Source organism: Coenobita brevimanus, chromosome 18 (genome assembly GCF_032717465.1).
Source record: "Coenobita brevimanus isolate Jiangsu-jjx chromosome 18, ASM3271746v2, whole genome shotgun sequence".
In the NCBI taxonomy this organism is placed as follows: domain Eukaryota; kingdom Metazoa; phylum Arthropoda; class Malacostraca; order Decapoda; family Coenobitidae; genus Coenobita; species Coenobita brevimanus.
In genome coordinates this window covers 20,170,636-20,189,603 of record NC_136971.1, presented here as the reverse complement: position 1 = coordinate 20,189,603, position 18,968 = coordinate 20,170,636, and the positions used below count along the sequence as shown (strand labels likewise).

General features: G+C 40.5%; 1 protein-coding gene across 1 annotated transcript in view; it reads right to left on the bottom strand.

Moving 5' to 3' along the window:
• Positions 1–684: 684 nt before the first annotated feature.
• LOC145391508 (uncharacterized) overlaps positions 685–18,968 on the bottom strand; it is a 208,150-nt gene continuing 189,866 nt past the window's right edge. Inside the window, exons 7-12 of the mRNA XM_080266136.1 lie at positions 14,998–15,108; positions 14,285–14,389; positions 12,448–12,555; positions 9,169–9,276; positions 4,622–4,808; positions 685–2,198 (exon numbers count right to left, since the gene is read on the bottom strand). Coding sequence (XP_080122262.1) covers positions 2,117–2,198; positions 4,622–4,808; positions 9,169–9,276; positions 12,448–12,555; positions 14,285–14,389; positions 14,998–15,108 — 701 coding nt within the window. The 3' untranslated portion in view covers positions 685–2,116. The remainder of the gene's footprint in view (positions 2,199–4,621; positions 4,809–9,168; positions 9,277–12,447; positions 12,556–14,284; positions 14,390–14,997; positions 15,109–18,968) is intronic.

The window sequence follows — 18,968 nt, the reverse complement described above, 5'->3', positions numbered from 1 at the left end:
GAGGAATGGTTTGCTATGATCTCGCCAACCAAAATCGTAGATCACATGGACGAAATCGAAGTGAAGAGTATAACAGCAGCAGGAGAATCCTTCCTGAACCCAGCTTTGTCAGACTGGTTGCCGTCGAGTATCTCGTTAGAACTTCACATCACTGCGACTGACCACTACAACCATAGCATGGATCCCGGCTACCACTGACTCATCATTATCTGAGCTACGAAACAGTGCCACATCTGGGCTCTCTGTCCTCGCTCATTTGTTAAATGTGTGTCAGCAGTATACGAAGCAGACTACCATTTGGTGGGGATGAGGGACTGACAACGTGCACGTGAAGGGTGGTATGCAGCAGCGTTGCTTAGAGTCAAAACTGAACTGCAAATGGAATTAGCTCCTAATTTGTTACATAATGATGAATTTATTTTCTGCATTACTTTTCAACCATGAACAAGTTCAAGATACAATTTCAATTCGTATCTCTTTCCCAATGCCGTTAGTAACAGAAATGTATGATCTACGTTATAAATTGTTAGCTTTATATGTTGAATAAAGAGGATCATTGAGTCCCGGATTTCCATATAAATTACAGTCTTCACCACCGGATCTGAGTTGCAGGTCACAATACAAAGCTCAATGGAAGGTAACAAAGACATCAGCAATAATTTTGTTGTTTTATTCACTCAAACAAATCAAATATCCTCATCCCAAATAATTTTTGTTGTAACATACTATTGAAAAGCGTAAGCAGTTATAATCCGTGTGATATGATGGAGGCTGGATTATAACTTGAGAGTATAGGTCTTTTGGTAATTAATCTCCAGCCCGGCAACTCACACTTTATTTTTATTCGTACTACCTACAGACATTTTACTCGCTTTAGGAGAAACCTTTCTAACTCAGGGATAAGACATAGTTTCTGCTCACCCCTTCACTACAAAGTCTCCCCTAAGGTGAATAAAATCATCTGTAAATAACGAAGAATAAATCCACAGAATAAGTCACTTGACTCAAGAAATTAAACATACATAATGTTGACTATATTCGGCACAGCATTATATTTTGCATAAACAGTAGTGGTTTGCTAATGGTGAGATATAACGAACAACTATTTTTAAAAGTTAGTTTGAGTGTTAGAGTACAATATGTCATCATGGCTACATTTTAACTCCACTACGGTGACGTATTAGTTTAGTTTATTCTTGCTCCCTGTAGATAAGTATATCCAGCTTAAGAAAAATCTCATGCATTAAGGGAGTTACTGAAGCTATGCCTAACCTCTCCTGTTCGTAGATTCTCTTCCAAACAATACAAACTCGTAATGAGGTGGCAAGAAAAAGCTAAAAGATACTGTCATCGGTCTGAGGGAGTTAAGGAAAACTGGCAAGATTGCAAGCAACACACAGTTGTTGATGGTACCGAGATTCTTCACTTTGATATTTACGGTTATAAATTGCCACGTCCTTCTGAAACTTGCTATTGGCATTATAAAATTAAACAGAACATAAGAACCACCACCTTTGCAGAAGTGCCTAGTCATCTATCTATCTATCTATCTATCTATCATTGATTTTTAGCTCGCCACATAAGGCATATTATATTACGTATTATTATATGCTTCTGCATATAAGTTACGAATATATATTTTTTATAATCTCTGAACCAGCCGCTAGACAGTCGTTTTGCCTAGTACAACATCCTGCATTCTGTTATCCCCGCCAAACTATGCCCGAAAAACTTTCATGCTACAACAGACTTTTTTACCAGACATCAACAAACTGAAAAATGTGTCATTAGAGTATTCAGCATTATAAGACAGTTCTAAAAGTATAATTAGACTACTTGTCTGCGGTTTACAATACAGGCAGATTGCTGATGTTGATATAAGAGTCTCTTGATGATGGAAATCACCATCATCCAGTCTTTCAAGCACATGACATGAAAAAGCTGGGCGAGGGTCCTTTTGCAGTCAGTGAGGCGAATATCAAGTCAGGCTGATGGTCTATGGTACTGCTTTCGTGGCTGTGGAATTTTCCTTTTTCTCTGCTACTGTGTGGTTGTTTCCTTGGTTCGGTTTCACTGTTACAGTTGTGGATGGAGTTGATGTTGGTGGCTCAGCCTGCTAGTAGTACTGGTTCAGGTTGTCCATAAAATTGGCGGCAACCGCCTCTCCCAGTTCCCCCAGACGCTGCTGCAGCTGGCCCCTGTTTGAAAAGCAACATCCTCTGTTATCATCGTCAAAGCTACATTTTTAGCAAGAGTGACTGATTATTTAAAGCATCTAATCATGACAGCGAATCATCAAAGGTCATTGCAGCAGAATAAACATTTTATAATAGCAAATTACTGCACAAAAGGTAAAGAATAAGAAGACAATTGTCTAACATGGGTAAAAATACACAGAACTTTCACTCCCCTCCCCTGCTGTCATACTAAAAATTAATGAATAGCATGACCATAGTTATCATATAGTCATATAAATGACTGAAAATACTAAAATATTCACAAATCTACAACTCTCCCTGCTAGGATTGCATGCACCGTCCCCCAAGCACGGAGAAGATGGAGTACTGTCCTTCTCCCTGGGGGTGGTGCCTCCTTACATCCTACAGTATAGTAGTGCAGTTTAGTGGTATGTAGTGTTATATAGTGTAATAGTGTTGTGCAGTGTAAGTGAGTCGTAATGCAGAAGTGTATTATATTGTAATGTAGTAGGGCAGAGTGGAAATCCCCATGACTGGGACACTCGTTGTGCAAGAGTCGCAGTCAGGGAGATTTTAGCCATATTAGTGTATTCTTATTACCTTCAGACAATTTATTAACTTAAGAAGGACCTTTAATTGTAAAAGGGTTAGTGAGGATATATCTACTGTAAACCCTCCTTCTCGATATGCCTCTTCACACTAAAGTACTCGTAAACTCGTTCGGCTGTAGCAGTTTTAAAATATAAAACATATCCAGATTATAGAGGTTAATGAAAGCTCACAAGACAAGAAAAAATTCCGTGAATGATTTAGGAAAGAAGTCTGTGTTGATAAATAAAAGGGAACAGATATGTGGCAGTTTTTGCTGTGTGGTTCATTTCACTAAGTATGTTGTTCACAGTTTCATACATTCTTTCCACATGGTTCTGGATATTACCTCACCTCATCTTCAGGTAGGAAACTGGATAATGATGATGATGATGATGATGTAGAGAAAGCCTGCGCATACCTGACATGGGAATTCAGACTGAAAATACGAGATAACACATATACAAAGGGAGTATCAGACTATGAAGAGAGGTGGAATGTAATAATTTTTGCTGTAGGGCAGCGGGTGAGAGTGTGTGATCATGGACGGATCCCGGATGCATATTCCCGATGTCTATTGCTACTCGGCACTCGGAGAAATTAGAACCAATCACCGCATGCAGCGATTGCGGAGGTGTTGGGTGAGTCTAGTCAGCTCTCCCCGCAGAAGCAAGGAAAACTAATTTAATGGGTAACTTACTCCTTTTGTGGGAAGATACAGTAACCTAACCTAACCCAGCCTAAGCTAATCTAACCTAACCTATCCCACAATATCTGCCCACAAAAGGAATAAGTTACCCGTTAAATTAGTTTACTTGTGCGGGTAGAGCAGGCTAAACCCCCACCCCCCCGACACCCGGGCACTCACTGCGTGCGCTGATTGATTCTAATTTCTCGAAGAGCCTAATAACAACAGACATCGGGAATATGCGTACGGGATTTAGTAAAAGCTGAAGTTAAGATTTTCTCTACCCGCTGACGAGATCCCATTATAAGTAGAATCAAAATAAAATCGTACTAGAAAATATGCTTTACTTACTCCTCTTATTAGTTCTGTTTTCTTACTACTGCTTTTGTTTAACTGTCTGATAGATATAAGGATGTGTTTTTACTTTCCGGTGGCCATTAAAGAATATGGTCCAGGTGAGAGAAGATGAAACCGGACCCTTTGAACTCCCCTCCCCCTCTGGATCCGCCACTGGAGGGGGCGTAACCGTAAAAGAGCCAAAGCAACGTTTACGGTGACGAAACCCTCACAGTAGTGAATTCTTGCCAAAAACTGTTTTGTTTGGTCGTATTTTTCGCACTAGCTTGAGTGTGAAGAGCTTGGTTACTGTATATGAGTCAACGTAAAAGACATAAAAAGCAATTTTATATACACTTTTTAAGTTTCTGGAAATATTAATACGGCATCAGATGAGTGACCTGCTAGGTGAGTCCAGTGAGTGAATGAGTAATTGCGTGAATGCGGACTGAGTGAGCTCCGTACTGTCGTCATCTTGGGGCTCCCTACCACTTTTCTTTAACAGCTTATTTCTGCTTGTGGCAAGTTAATATTTCTTTATGTGTTTTTTTTACAAATTATGTAGACACTAAAAGGGATTAAATAACGTACAAAACACTGCAAAGGTGTAATGTGCAAAACATATAGCACAGGAAGAAATATTAGAAAGCCTCCAAGACTGACAAGAATATGTCCCTGAATTAGTGAGTGAGTGAGTGATTGAGAAAGCGAGAATAAGACGACAGGCCTGCGTGTGTGTGCGAGTGAGTAACTGACCTGAATGAGTTGCCTGATTTGCGTAAGAGAATAGTGGATGAGTGAGGTGACTGACCTGCGTGTTGGGGCCGGTGACCCAGACAGCTTGTGACTGTGCTGGTGACGCTGCTCAGCTGCGGCCGGGCAGGAGAATGACACACCACCGCACTGCAGTGACTTGAAATTGTGCACGGAGTTCTCGTTGTAGTGACCCCAGATGCTGTTCATCAGTTTGCTGCTGTACCTCATTGGCTGGTCCAACTCTGTGGAGGGAAGACGGGATTAGAAAGTGATTGACAGTGTCTCTTGACATCCGTCCTATTATATCAAGTAACACAGCACACTCCATAGCACCTCTTTCTGCAAATTTATTTTGCATAATTATTACACTTCAGGTTTCCCTTGTATATAATTTGTATCACTTGACTATCTACAAACTTAACATCAATATATATCCAAGAGGAAACTGAGATGTACGCTGAAAATAACACGGAAGAGGTGTTAAGAGGTGTTAGGCAGTGTCGAACACCACTTACAATACGACACTTCATATCAAACTACCGTTGTTGTTGCTACTGTTGTTGTTGTTACTTAACACCGGTCTGTCTGGCCGAGCAGACTCGTCAACCTTAGATAGGCAACAGTTTCTACGGGGCCGTCCAACAGGTCCAATACACTGCACTGGGAAACGCAGCCAATTTGTGGTAGACAGTTCCTGGCCAAGGCTGAACCAGAATCCTAACCCACAGCGAGGTTCAGGAAAATATAATGCGGCTTGGCTCTTGAGTGGACACAGCAGCTGCTGCACTCCACCCAGGGTACGCAGCGCCACCAAGTACACGAGTAGACTCCTCGTCAGCGCCTCATAACCAAATCGAAGAATTCTGTCCACATTTGGGAAAGATGATTATTGTGGAAATGCAGTAATGTTGGTCAGGCTTGGTCCCTTTTCCAAATTAGGATACACTGAACCTGTTGCAAGTGAGATGACAGTTGTGTCAGACATGGAGACCAGGGGGTGAAAAGAGCAAATAAGCCGTTTACAGGCAGCTTTCTAATTAAGTCAACAATATGCTCCCAAATATCATAACTCTTGTGAAACAACTAACTTGGAAATTAGGAAAAAGTGGCATATTAGCTTTATGGATAAAAATGGCCTGTTATTCACCACTTAATCCATTATCTACTGCTGATATGATAAAAAAAAATAAAATTAAAAGAGAGATGACTGAAAAATGTTCAGAAGGCAGTACTTGTAAAGTTAAAAATGACCCACATTTTATACATAACAATTACTTTTACACAGGTAATCACGTCACTCCTACCCTCCTGTCACCGTACACTGTACGTCTTTCCTAACACAACATTCCATCCACCTATTCAACTCTTCCCCAGTCCACCACTCTCTTCCTCTGCCATCAGAGTCGAGGCCATATAAAATTTGTCCAAGCATTCTGAAGGAAGCAATGAATATAATATCAAAGTCATTAGCTGAGGTATTCAATAAATCACTAAGAAATAATCAGGTGCCTCATAAGTGCACACTAGCAAAGGTAACTCTGATATTTAAAAAAAAAAAAAAAAAAAAAAAAAAAAAAAAAAAGGGAATCAGATCGCAACCAGAAAATCATGAGCCAAAAAGTTTAATTCACTGGTGTGCAAGTTTCTGGAAACTGTTATCAGAGACAAGATTGTTAAGCACTTAGAAATATATAATCTCATCAAAAATTCACAACAAAGTTTTCAGAATAATATCGCTCTTGCCTTGCAAAGCTCTTGGATTTCTTCTATGATATATTCAGTATGTATGATGAGACCAGATCCGTTGACATTGTTTATCTTGATTTTCAAAAATCATTTGAAAAAGTTCCCCACAGATGACTCCTTCAGAAACTGGAGGCACATGGCTTTAGGGGCAATGTTCTCGGGTGGATCGAAAACTGTACAGTATGTAAACAGAGAGTAAAGAATAAAGATGCTAGAAGTGGTGTGCCACAGGCTCAGTAGTGGGCCCTATTTCGTTTTTTAATATACATAAATGGCATAAATGATGGTTTATTTTGTAAAATATCCTAATTTGCTGATGATACTAAAGTTGGAAACAGAGCAGACACATCTTTATTGAAGCAGACAATATAGTGTGACCTTGATCGACTGTTTAATGAGTCCAGACCTGACATATGATATTTAATATTAGTAAATGCAAAGTCCTAAACGTTGGAAATAGAAGTGAAAAAAGGCCAGTGACACTATGTACTGTCCAGTATTCAACTAGGCAGTGTTTGTCATGAAAGGAAAAAAATAGGAATTACAGTAACAAATGATCTTAAAACCAAGCAAACAGTGTACAGTGGGTGTTAAGAAAGCCAACAAACTAATCGAATTCATTGTAAGAGCATTCGAATACAAGTGAGGAAATATCATCCTCACCTTGTATAATTCTCCAGTACGCCCACACTTTGAGTACTGTGTTGGGTTCTAGTTGCTTTATGCAAAAAAGATACGGTATAGTGAAACTTGAGAGAGTACAACTAAGGGCTGCAAAACTGATACCTAGACTGAGAAATAAACCACACGAGGAGCGTTTAGAAACCCTGAAAATCTTTACCTTAACTAAGAGAAGATTACGAGGAACTTTAAGTACTGAAAGTATTAAAATGACGTGATAATATGGCTATCAATAAATACTTCACACTTGATCGCTGGAATTACACTAGATGTAATGGGCATAAAATTATCGACAAATGATCCCAGTCAGATAAGGCGAAGCATTTTTTCTGAACAGAGTTGTAAATATATGGAACAAATTGCCCTCCAGTGTAGTAAACTGTGATGCAGTACCAACCTTATAAGTCGCTTGGATAAGTATCTGTAATCTTAACCACAGTAAAGTATTTTCACTCCTGAATAATACATTTTTGTGGTGTATATAACTTTTTATCTTATTTCATAACCTGGATGATACAACCTGCATAACAACCTCCATAATATTGTTGACAATGATAGTTTCGTTTTCATGTAGATAGTGTAGGAAAAAAATTCCATTCCCTCTTTCCTCTGAAATTTCCATGACAGCTTTTTTATACTGAATGGTGGTCCCTGCCACTATTTCCTGCCGGCTTCGGCTGGAGGGTTTGGTAAGTGCGGGGATGGGGGGGAAGCTTTCCTGCTATCCTAGCCTTGATCTTAGCTGATAAAATAGTTTTCTGCAGTTATATTGTTTCCTTTACCATGCAAGGACCAATAGGTCAGTTGATGTTTGCTTTCTTTGTACTCCTTTACAATATACACACCATTCCCTCCCCACATCCGATTCCCTCCCGACACCCCACTCTTTACACTCCTCTCCCTCCCTTCGCCCCACACACCCAACGCCCCACTTCCTCCTACGTCCCAGTAAGAGCCACAACAGCAAACACAGAAGAGACGGAAAACCAAGAGAGGTAAAAGTAAGCTCCCGTCAACAAACTAATGAGGTAACTAGAAAGAGCTCGGAGAGCGCATGCCTCCGCCAGTGCCATTGCCATTAAAAAGGATCCGATCCGGATCCGTGGATATTGGATCCGGATCTGGATCCGCCTCAAAATTTAATCAATTGTTTCTTGATCCATGGCCCACCTTTTCACAAAATTTAATTGAAATTCGTTAAGAACTTTTGGAGATATTGTGCGGGATATTCCGGATCCTGATCAGGATCCGCCTCAAAATATAATTATTTCTTCCTTGGCCCACGGCCCACCCTTCTACAAAATTTAATCAAAATCCACTCAAAGCTTTTTTTTTTTTTTTTTTTTTTTTTTTTTTTTTAGTAATCACGGATCCGGATCCATTGATATAGGATTCGGATCCGGATCCTCTTCCGAATTCAATCAATGCTTTCTTGGTCTATGGTCCACCTTTCCAGAAAATTTCATTGAAATTCATTGAGAACTTTTGGAGATATTGTGCGGTATACTCCGGTTCCGGCTCCAACCCCAAAATTATTCATTTATTCCTTGGACCATGGCTCGCCCTTCCGCAAAATTTATCAAAATCTGTTCATAACTTTTTGAGTAATCCTGCCAACAGACAAAGAGACAAACAAATCAACGCAGGGTATAAGATAACCTCCCTGACAGAGGTAATAAAGACGAGAAACCAAAGAAGGCGCCCATATAAAGGTTATGAGTCGTATTACTAAAACTTAGAGGGCGAAGGTAAATGCAGGTCCCAAGTTTCTGACAGTCAAATGTATTCGGTTTTTCTACCTGGCTGCTGAACTGTAACGTGGAGTGCAGGCTAACTGCATTGGACCTTCACAGCCGTTCCATAAATGACTCTGAGACACCGGGGGTCTGATTATATAGCTGCGTAATCGGTTTTGAACACTTTTAGTCTGATGACTTACTCTTTTTTTTTTCTTATTCATGTGATCTTAAGATCCATTTATTTAGATCAGGAGAGATTCTTCGAACTAGAGTTCAAATATTGTTTTTTCTAACCTCATTCACTATTAGGAAACTCTCCTAACCTGAAAGTTGTCAAGCAGTAGCAAAATTAAGCAATAAAGACGTCATCGTGTGCACGGGCTTCATGACATGACCGTAAACCTCCAAGGAATCGTGACATGGCATCGTGACTCACCTGCCACACCGTAGTAGTTGACATGGTCAGAGGTGACGGAGGAACTCTGGCGCCGTGGCTGCCTCAGCATTGCCACCATCTGCGGCGGCGACTTCAGGTCATGTTCCCCTGGAGGAGGCGACTGATTAGCGTTGTTTCTGATGATATCCTGACTTGAAGTATATAACCGTGTGTGTGTGTGTGTGTGTGTGTGTGTGTGTGTGTGTGTGTGTGTGTGTGTGTGTGTGTGTGTGTGTGTGTGTGTGTGTGTGTGTGTGTGTGTGTGTGTGTGTGTGTGTGTGTGTGTGTGTGTGTGTGTGTGTGTGTGTGTGTGTGTGTGTGTGTTAGAGAGAGAGAGAGAGAGAGAGAGAGAGAGAGAGAGAGAGATGACGTAGATAATGTTGAAACTGGTAAACTGGAATGAAATGGAAATCTACAAAGAGAAAATAATTTTGATTTATAATGAGAGTGACCTCCAACCATTTTGTACTTATCGGAAAATGTTTTCAACTTCTCCCCCCCTGGCAGAAAGAAACAGCACGCTATTCTCTGTAGCAACAGTCGGCTGTGGTATTGGCTCAGTTTACAGAAGATACAAACAGAGCTGTTAATTTCATTCCGTTTCGGCATATCATAATACAGAGCATACTTTAGTGCAAATATTTCTTGGGATATTTTCAGAATACCTGTTTAATGTTTCAGAGTCAACACGGATAAGTACCGTATTTATCGTGTACGTCTGAGGCAGGTGTATAGTAAATGAGGTGTGAGAGAAGCGAACTACTGATTCTGAAGATTGCGAGTCCGATCCCGACCGTGGCAGGGAATAATTTAAGGATCTCAAAAAAAAAAAAAAAAAAAAAAAAAAAAAACGAAATGCGCCTCCTCCCCTCCTCCCCCATCACCCTGGTAAAACTGCCGGTAAGGGCATTAGTGCTCATATGATGACATGTAAGCATGTGTTGCTGCTAAAGCCAAGATAAAATTAGATTTCTCTATTGTCACGTGGGATCTACCATAATGGTCAATCTTGATTCCATACTATCTTCGAGATACATCATAAAGGTTTATCAAGTAATACCGCATATTGACAGAAGTACCTGACTTGTGGCAACTGTCCATGAACATGATAGTGAATTATAAGTAACATCTGTCACTGGTGAAGATGTACAGTACTCCGGAATGAGGAGGCTAGACAGCCCTGTCAGTACGTCTGTCAGTACTAGTACTAGTACCAGTGCCAGTTCTTGCATCTGCTGTGCTGGCTGAAGGTGGATAACCATTGATCCCCGTGCTAGCACCCACGTCAACAGCGTTTCATGGATATGGCAGGCGGATATCTAACAGGGGGTTATTCAGTTGCTGATCACTGACAGAATTATAATGATTCATTTCATTTCCTCGGAAATCAAAACGAAAGTGACCATGGCCCCTTTGATATCAAGGCACTCGTAACCCCCGACAATGCTCTTGTACCCGTGAAGCTTCTGTGACCGTGTAGGATGATAATCTCGTCCTTTGAGTTTAAGTGACGATAATATACACTCAGCGGCGCGTCAAATATGACAGAGGTAATGACCACCTTTGAGAATTCAAGCGTAGGGGTTGGAATGGGTGACAAAGACCAGAGAAATAAGAGGGGAGGAAAGTGATGGAGATTGCCCTCATTGCATTTCTGACAATGATGTTTGGTCAGATTCTTTACCAGAAGATTCATCCAACCTTGGGATTCAGTAATTTTGCTCTAGAGAAGAACTGACAACAACAGTTAATCACATTCTTTAATTTCGAGTTTCGAGATGCTTGGAAATGGCATGGTACACAGGAATGAAGAAAGATCTTGAGATAAATCCTTTCTGTCTTTTCCCATATTCTTCACATCGCACGTCTATCTCAAATTCCAACCTCTCCCTCGATTCCATTCTCTTTCTCCACGGTCATTCTTCCAATTGCTTCATTCCACTCATTTTCTATGCCCTATTCCTTTTTTACACCCTACTCACTCCCTCATCTTCTACACCTTACGCACACTCTTCTAAGTCTCACTCTCTACATCCTACACACTCTCACTCTTTACATCCTACTCACTTGCTTGCTCTCTACACCCTATTCAGTCCTTCACTCTCTACACCCTACTCCAGAGCTGTTCAACTGGCGGCCTGCCTGCCAAATCCGGCCCTTGACTCGTTTTTGTTTGGACCTTTTACCGACTCAGATGATTGAAAATAAACAAATAAACAAGCACAAAACAGAAAGCTTTGGGCTTTTCTTTTTACCTCCGCTAAGTAGGTTACGTTTTTGCCAGCGTTTGTTTGTTTGTTTGCAGGATTACTCAAAAAATTATGGACAGATTTTGATGAAATTTTGTGGAAGAGTGGGCCATGGGCCAAGGAAGAAATGATTAAATTTGGAGGCGGATCCGGATCCGGAGTATCCCGCACAATATCTCCAAAAGTTCTTAATGAATTTCAATGAAATTTTGTGGAAAGGTGGGCCATGGACCAAGAAAGAATTTATTGATTTTTGGAGTGGATCCGGATCCCGATCCTTTTTAACGGCACTGGCGGAGGTATGCGCTCTCTGAGTCCTTTCTAGTTATTTATGTATTTGACAGAAAATGTAAACGCAGATAATATGATTGTGAATTTCTCGTTTCTTTCTGTGTATGAGTGTTCAGACTGAGGGAGAATACAGAGACAAAACGATGTATGGCCCTTTTGTTAATCTGTGCTTAATAATGCAGACCTGCTCCTAGCCCTGCCCTGCTCACTTTCTACACCCTATTCACTCTCTACACCTTACTTACTCTCTGCACCCTACTCACTCTCTTTACCATTCTCACTTTCTACACCCTATTCACTGTCTACACCTAACTCACTCTCCACACCCTACTCACTTTCTCTTTCTACACTTTATTCACTCTCACTTTATCTCCAGCTGTATCTCTAATCTTATCATATATACATATATTCACTCTCTGCACCTTACTCACTCTCCACACCCTACCCACCCTCTCTTTCTACACTTTAATCACTCTCACTTTATCTCTAGCTGTATCTCTTATATATATATATATATATATATATATATATATATATATATATATATATATATATATATATATATATATATATATATATATATATATATATATATATATATATATATATATATATATATGTATATATATATATTCACTTTCTACATTACATACACGTTTTCCATTGGTACACCCTACTCACTCTTTACAATCTACTTTCTCTCTGCATCCTACTATCTACTTTCCTCCGCAATACTGACCATCACTGTAGTAATTGGCGTGCATCAGAATGGCACCTGGTGAACTCTGCCTTCGTTGATGCCTTGGGACTTCCCGCTCCTTAGGCAGAGAGTTCATGTCATTCAGGCCTGGAGGTGCCAAAAGAGAAGTAAGACTGACTTGAACTATCTTGGCATGCGTTGTTAGTGCGATGAATATGGAGAATTATAGCCAATTTGCTTTTGCCTGACGGAACGAAATCACTCCCGCAGCGTGAAAACTGAGTTGAGGTTTTATAAATTCGATGAGACTTAGGCACGAGGTACGAATGAAACTCCTTGATTGTTAATCAGATCGACCCTCCAGTCTGACTACGCTTGGCAATCACATGAGTTGGAAGGGGTTGGTGGTCTTCGCCAAGTTAAAACAAATTCATTATAATTAAATTTACAACAACAATGTGACAACAAGTGCCGAGATTGATTAAAATAGTTCTGTCGAGTTTCTTCTGTATTGAAGAGTGAGGAAAAAATGATTCTACTTCAGTCAAGGAAAGTGCCACACGTCATTCTTTCGCAGTCTGAAATATATAGCATTATTCAGTAATATGTCGTCCATCAAAGTCACAAAGCTGCCTGGCCTGCTGCTGCTGTGCCGGTGCAATACGGTGAACTTTTAAAAGTATTTCTCTCTGATAAAGATGCCGGTATTCTTCATTACCGGCAGCAGCTCATGTTGTGCAGGTCTATGGTGGATGAACACAGAGCTTCGTGCCAGGTCTCGCAGGCGCAGTTGTGTTTTCTTCATCGAAAGAACCTAAATTGCTTATGACGGACGGAATTGGAATGGTCCATTTATTCTTCTAAGGGACACGGTTAAAAATGACCAGGAATCTTTATTAAGTGATACGGCAAGTGAAAGACAGTACTCTATATCCTGAAAATAGGGTACAATAGAAAAATCATATTTATGTTCAGTTACGGGTACTGTCTGTAATTCAGGGAAGTAACTGTGAATGAAGGTGAGGTTATGATCACATCTTTTCAAGGAAAAATATAGTCTCATTTGCTTCTGCATTTCCCACTATTTAAATTATGCTTTTATTTTTTCATTTTTTAAAAACTTTGTCTTCATACCTTTACGAAATTTAATAAAGAGCCGTGATTGAAGATGGGGGTATGGAGGATAAGAGGAGACTGCGATATGTGTCTGACGATGATCGTTGCTAATAGTGTCAGTGTTAGTTCATTTCTGGAGAGGGAAGTGGAATTTACAAGCAGGAAAATTCTGATGGATTTTAAGGAAAAGAGAAGGGGCGGGGGATGAAGAAAAACTTTTTTCCTTTCTGTGTAAGCAACTAAGGAGGGGGAACTCTCCCCAAATTCCTTGCTCTTCCTTTTCTTGCATGAGAACGATTTCACGTATAGACAGATAGATAGTCAGATAGACAGACGGACAGACAGACAGACAGATAGATAAACATAGATAGATAGATAGATAGACAGATGAACAGATTGATTGCCTGATTGACTGATAGATAGATAGACAGATACCATGCGTTTCCTCGTAGTCGTATACTTTTTATCATCATCATTATCACCATCATCATCATCATCGTCATCATCCAACCGAGATTCCCACTAATACTTTGGGAAGGAGGGATCCAGAATCAGAAACAGGAAAACTACGAACAGAGTACCCAGTGCCACGGGCCGTACGTCACTTCACCCATCATTCAGGACTTTGAAACTTTCAAGTCCATTACATGCACGCGTTTGCACGCACGCAAACACACACACACACACACACACACACACACACACACACACACACACACACACACACACACACACACACACACACACACACAGTACGAACCTGACGAATCATGGTTTTTGGAGTAAGCCAGGAGGGCATCTGCAATACTGCCTCTTCGTTGTTGTTTCTTCAGCAACTCGAGTGCCTTCGGGAGAGGCTTCATACCTTTTGGAGTTGAAGAATAGGACGGTGTTTATATGCCAGTGTCATAATAATGAAAGATTTATTGTATGGAACCTACAACAGCAGGGGTGATGGGAGGAAACTTGGTAATGACTTCACCCCTTCCCTACTAAAGGCTCTTGTAACTTTAAAATACAGTAGGCTACTCTGGCACTGGCAAAGTTAGTATAAATCAGACCAAGACATCGTGATGCTAAGGGGTTAAGTCCCATAGATTATACTGATAAGGCCACAAGAGAGGCAAGAAAAAAATATCGTGAAGATTTGTTAGTAAGCAGCCACTCTGTTCTTACTGGGATATATTATCATGTACGAGGCATAAAATAATACATAGACCTACAGCTAGTCTTGAGCCACGGAACATTGCTGACATCCCTTAAACCCTCACTGGACCATGAAATAATAGCATTAAATTCCACAATTCAAAACACACGAAGACTGGGATACAGCACACTACCACGGAACACCTTGGCCCCATATCCACCCACCGTGTGCATAATCACATCCTTATTGTTTACCCCATCTTTTCACTACTCATGCTCACACACCCTTCGCTCGTGCCTCTCTCGGCCGTACTGTAAGTTACTAACCTCCTAAGTCAAGGTGACCGGCATGGGTCTGGAGTGCTTCTGTTATGCTTCCACGTCGGTGAAGCCTCAGTCTATCCAGGGCCTTGGGGAATGGCTTCATCTCACTGTGGCCTGGAGGTAGTTAAAATTTGATTAAGCAGATATTGGACATCAGCAATATAGTGTGTGATATAAATAGCGTGGTATAGTTCAACAGCTTGACAGATTTTCAACAATAAAGGTGATGTAAGGAATAGACGAGGCTGTTAGTATGTGCTGGAAGAAGGACTGAAGTTCATCAGAGGGATTTAGAAGTCAGAACAAAGTTTCAGAGCAACTATACTCTTCATGTAGAGCCTGTATGTATTTATGTATGTATGTATGTATGTAACAAAGCTCTGAACTTGACAAACGTTTGTATCGGAAACTTGCATACGCAATCAATCAGAGTCCAGTAGTTGATATTGTGCGTTTGATTCTGAATGATGTTTTCTCAAGCGGTGTTTGTTTCTTTATTATTTATTTATTTATTTAATCTATATATTTATTCATTTAATTTATATAATTATTAATTTGTGCCCATCAACTCCACGATTCCATCGTGCCAGATTTCACACAAGGATGTATTGTAAGTGACCTTAGAGATTTAGCAACAATTAATTCTTAACGATTTCTTCTGCTCAATGTCCTCTCTCATGTGTTTTGACTACAAATTTCGGCCCACTCTCGGTAAGGTAAACACGAGGGCGCTTGTGCATCCCCTGTTTGTGTTCTTGGATTTCGTCACACTGCAGGCAGATTCGACAGGTTTGCTGTCATATTCTTCCTAACGAATTTTCAGTTTTTAATACTATCAGGCTCCAAGGCCAAACTCTTGAATAAAATTGCATGGTGTTAACTGCAATAGAAAACTAGAATTTTACAGTCATGAGAGAGACATTGGTGACAGTATTAACACTCTTAGGCTCCTTAGACCCACTCTTGGCTGAATAAAATCTTATGTTTTTAGCTTGAATAGAGTATCAGAGTTGTCTCAGCCATGAGAGAGTTAACCCTTTCAGTACATGATATTTTTATCGTTTCTTTTCTTCTTGTTTCTTTACATTCTTACTAAATTCATCCATCCATCCATCCATCATCCGATCCTACATTGCCCCATGAGGAGCATAGGATTCCCGGGCTAGGCAGTTGGTCCCGACATTTAAGATAAGAGTGACCAGCCTCACTCATCCCGGAGTGGCATTACATGAGCAATCAACCCCGACCACCCCTTGGATATAAACCTTCACCTGTTCAATCCGATTGGAGCGCAGTAATTATCCACTAAACCACCAGGCGCCAAAATTTGGTTATATGATTACCACCCAGCGTAGTAAATGGTTTCCTGGTGTGCAGGAAACCATTTGGCTTGTCACTCAGTATAAAGGCACCCACAGGCAGAAGGAAGAGGAACGAATGAAGGAAAGAAAGACAGAAGAGGGAGTGTAAAGTTACCCGTAGGCAGAAGGACAAGGAAAGAAAGAAGGAAAGGAAGACAGAAGAGGATGGAAGGAATGAAGGATGGACGAAAGGGCAGACACCCGACTGCAGCACTACATCGAGTGAGTGGATGGTGAGCGCCCCCACCTACCACATTCACCTCAGGAGAGACATTTTTCTAATTGGGAGGGTTAGACTTCTTCTTTTACATGTCCAGTCCCGGACAGGAGAACTTTAGCATCTTGACTGGACAGTGGGTCGTTGTTTGGTCATCCCCCGACACAGACTCGTGGTGATCAATAGTCAAGCTTTGATACGTTCGTTTCTCATTATCGATTGGAAATATGTTATTGTTTCAGCGATAAATTCACTAAATATTTATCCATTCTTACAATAACAGCACAGGTAAAGGTTAAATGACCATGACATAAAACTTACAGAGGCCGCATATGACTAGGTGTGTTTTGGTACTGGGGGTTCGTGATGTCCACCCTGATTTTCCCAAGCAGTATATTCCCTCACAATGATGATAAAAATGCTAATGTATAACTTAATGGGAAAATAAGGTGCAGAAGACATCTCTTTCATCTTTCATAAAACTGCACCTTTACTGTGAGATCTTCTGCGTGTCATCTTGGCATTGTGTCGACGATTACGGTGTACTGCATGACGTGATGGGAGTGATTCTGATACATGAGCTACTAGACAAGTATAGGCTGTCAAAACTAGAAGCAAGTCACATCACTGAATGAAAAGGAAGGCGGCTGGACTGGCTACTGAATGAGTATTTTAGTGACATTTGTGAGACAGTTTTTATGAGAATACTTTAAGGAACAGAATGTTCATACATTTCTGTTATTGTAAGCGCATACGAATACTCATCGTCTTTGGCGATTGTGTGTGCATATAATTATGGAATCTCAACCGCCAAGAAACGCACTGTTATATAAAGTTTCAGTGCTGTGAAGAGCTTCATGAATATTTAACTTAACTATATAGGTCGCAGTTTAACCCTATTTCTCAGGTTACAACACATTTACTTAATTCTGGCTGGCGCCGGTCTGTCTTATTCCGGCTAAAGCCAGACAGATTTACTCGCTAGCAGAAACTGCCCGAGGTTTGACAGTTAAGAAACTATCTCGATTAATAACAATCTTTTCTTTTACGTTACTTAAATGGTGAAATTGTTCCATATATTAATTATCAAACGCGTAATTTCCTACCTCGTACTGAGATTCTGAACTATCGGTGCTGGATTGCAAAACCGCTCAGGTGGTAGAGTGCGTTGAGGTGATGATCACAAAAGGGGCTGGTATTATTAATGCGAGATGGGCTGTCTTTGAGAGCAGCTGGAGTTGAATAGAATAAACTTATTTTGTGACATATCTTAACAACAATCTTAAGAACACCTTGTGTGAAAAGTTATGAAACTTTTTTTAATTATATACGCAAATGAAGGCAGCATTATTTGGGTCATTCATCGTTACCAAAACTCAGTGATAAAATTTGGAGACATTTAGCTAACATATTTTTCATGCTCAGTGGTCAATCTTCCACAGCAGAGTTAGATGTGGTATTTTACAGGGTTCCTACTAAGTCCCGTTACCAACATTAATTATCCTGTTACGAGATCGGAACATATTAAATTATTCATACGTTGAACATCAGAAACTTACGCCATTTTGTGTGCATACTGTCATGGACATTTCCTCACGTCAGAAATTCTACTTGACTCTGCGGTGTCATATGAATCATTTCCTCAGAGGTATGAGGGCAGAGTAAGGCCACCCTGTATACTAATTTGGTAGCCCGTCAGCCTCACTCACTGTCGCCCATAACACCACGATTATAGGAAGGATGTCAAGATTACATGCGGTAAAACTAATGCAGATAATTATATGGTAGGTGACAAGGTCATTTTCAAAATCACTTATCTCATTAACTGATGTGTCAGTGTTTTAATTACCATTGTGGAGAAATATACTGCTTGGTTAATTCAGGCTGACAAGCCCCTAGCCTCAAAGACTCACGGAAGTCAGGTTCATTTCAATGTCTGTGTTGTTATCGTAAATAATATAAAACACGAATGCATAAACATTCTTTTAAGATTATTATAGACAACATCAGTTTCTCAAACCAAAATGAGAAACAAAAGCATCAATAATAGTATGCTAATAAACGTTCTGTGTGTGTGTGTGTGTGTGTGTGTGTGTGTGTGTGTGTGTGTGTGTGTGTGTGTGTGTGTGTGTGTGTGTGTGTGTGTGTGTGTGTGTGTGTGTCCACATTTGACTCTCTCGGATCTCGACGTGCCATACATCAAAAGACGCGGAACGATGAGCTGACAACAATGGTGTAAATTATAATTGAGTTTGGTCAGTTTTGCGACAGCCACGAGCATTTTTGTGCCCCGATTTTTCGGCGACATTGGCAACACTCTACAGGTCATACCGTTGGACGGAATGAGTTGAAATTTCGCATGGGCTTGCCTGGTATGCCAAAGCAGATCTGTGTCA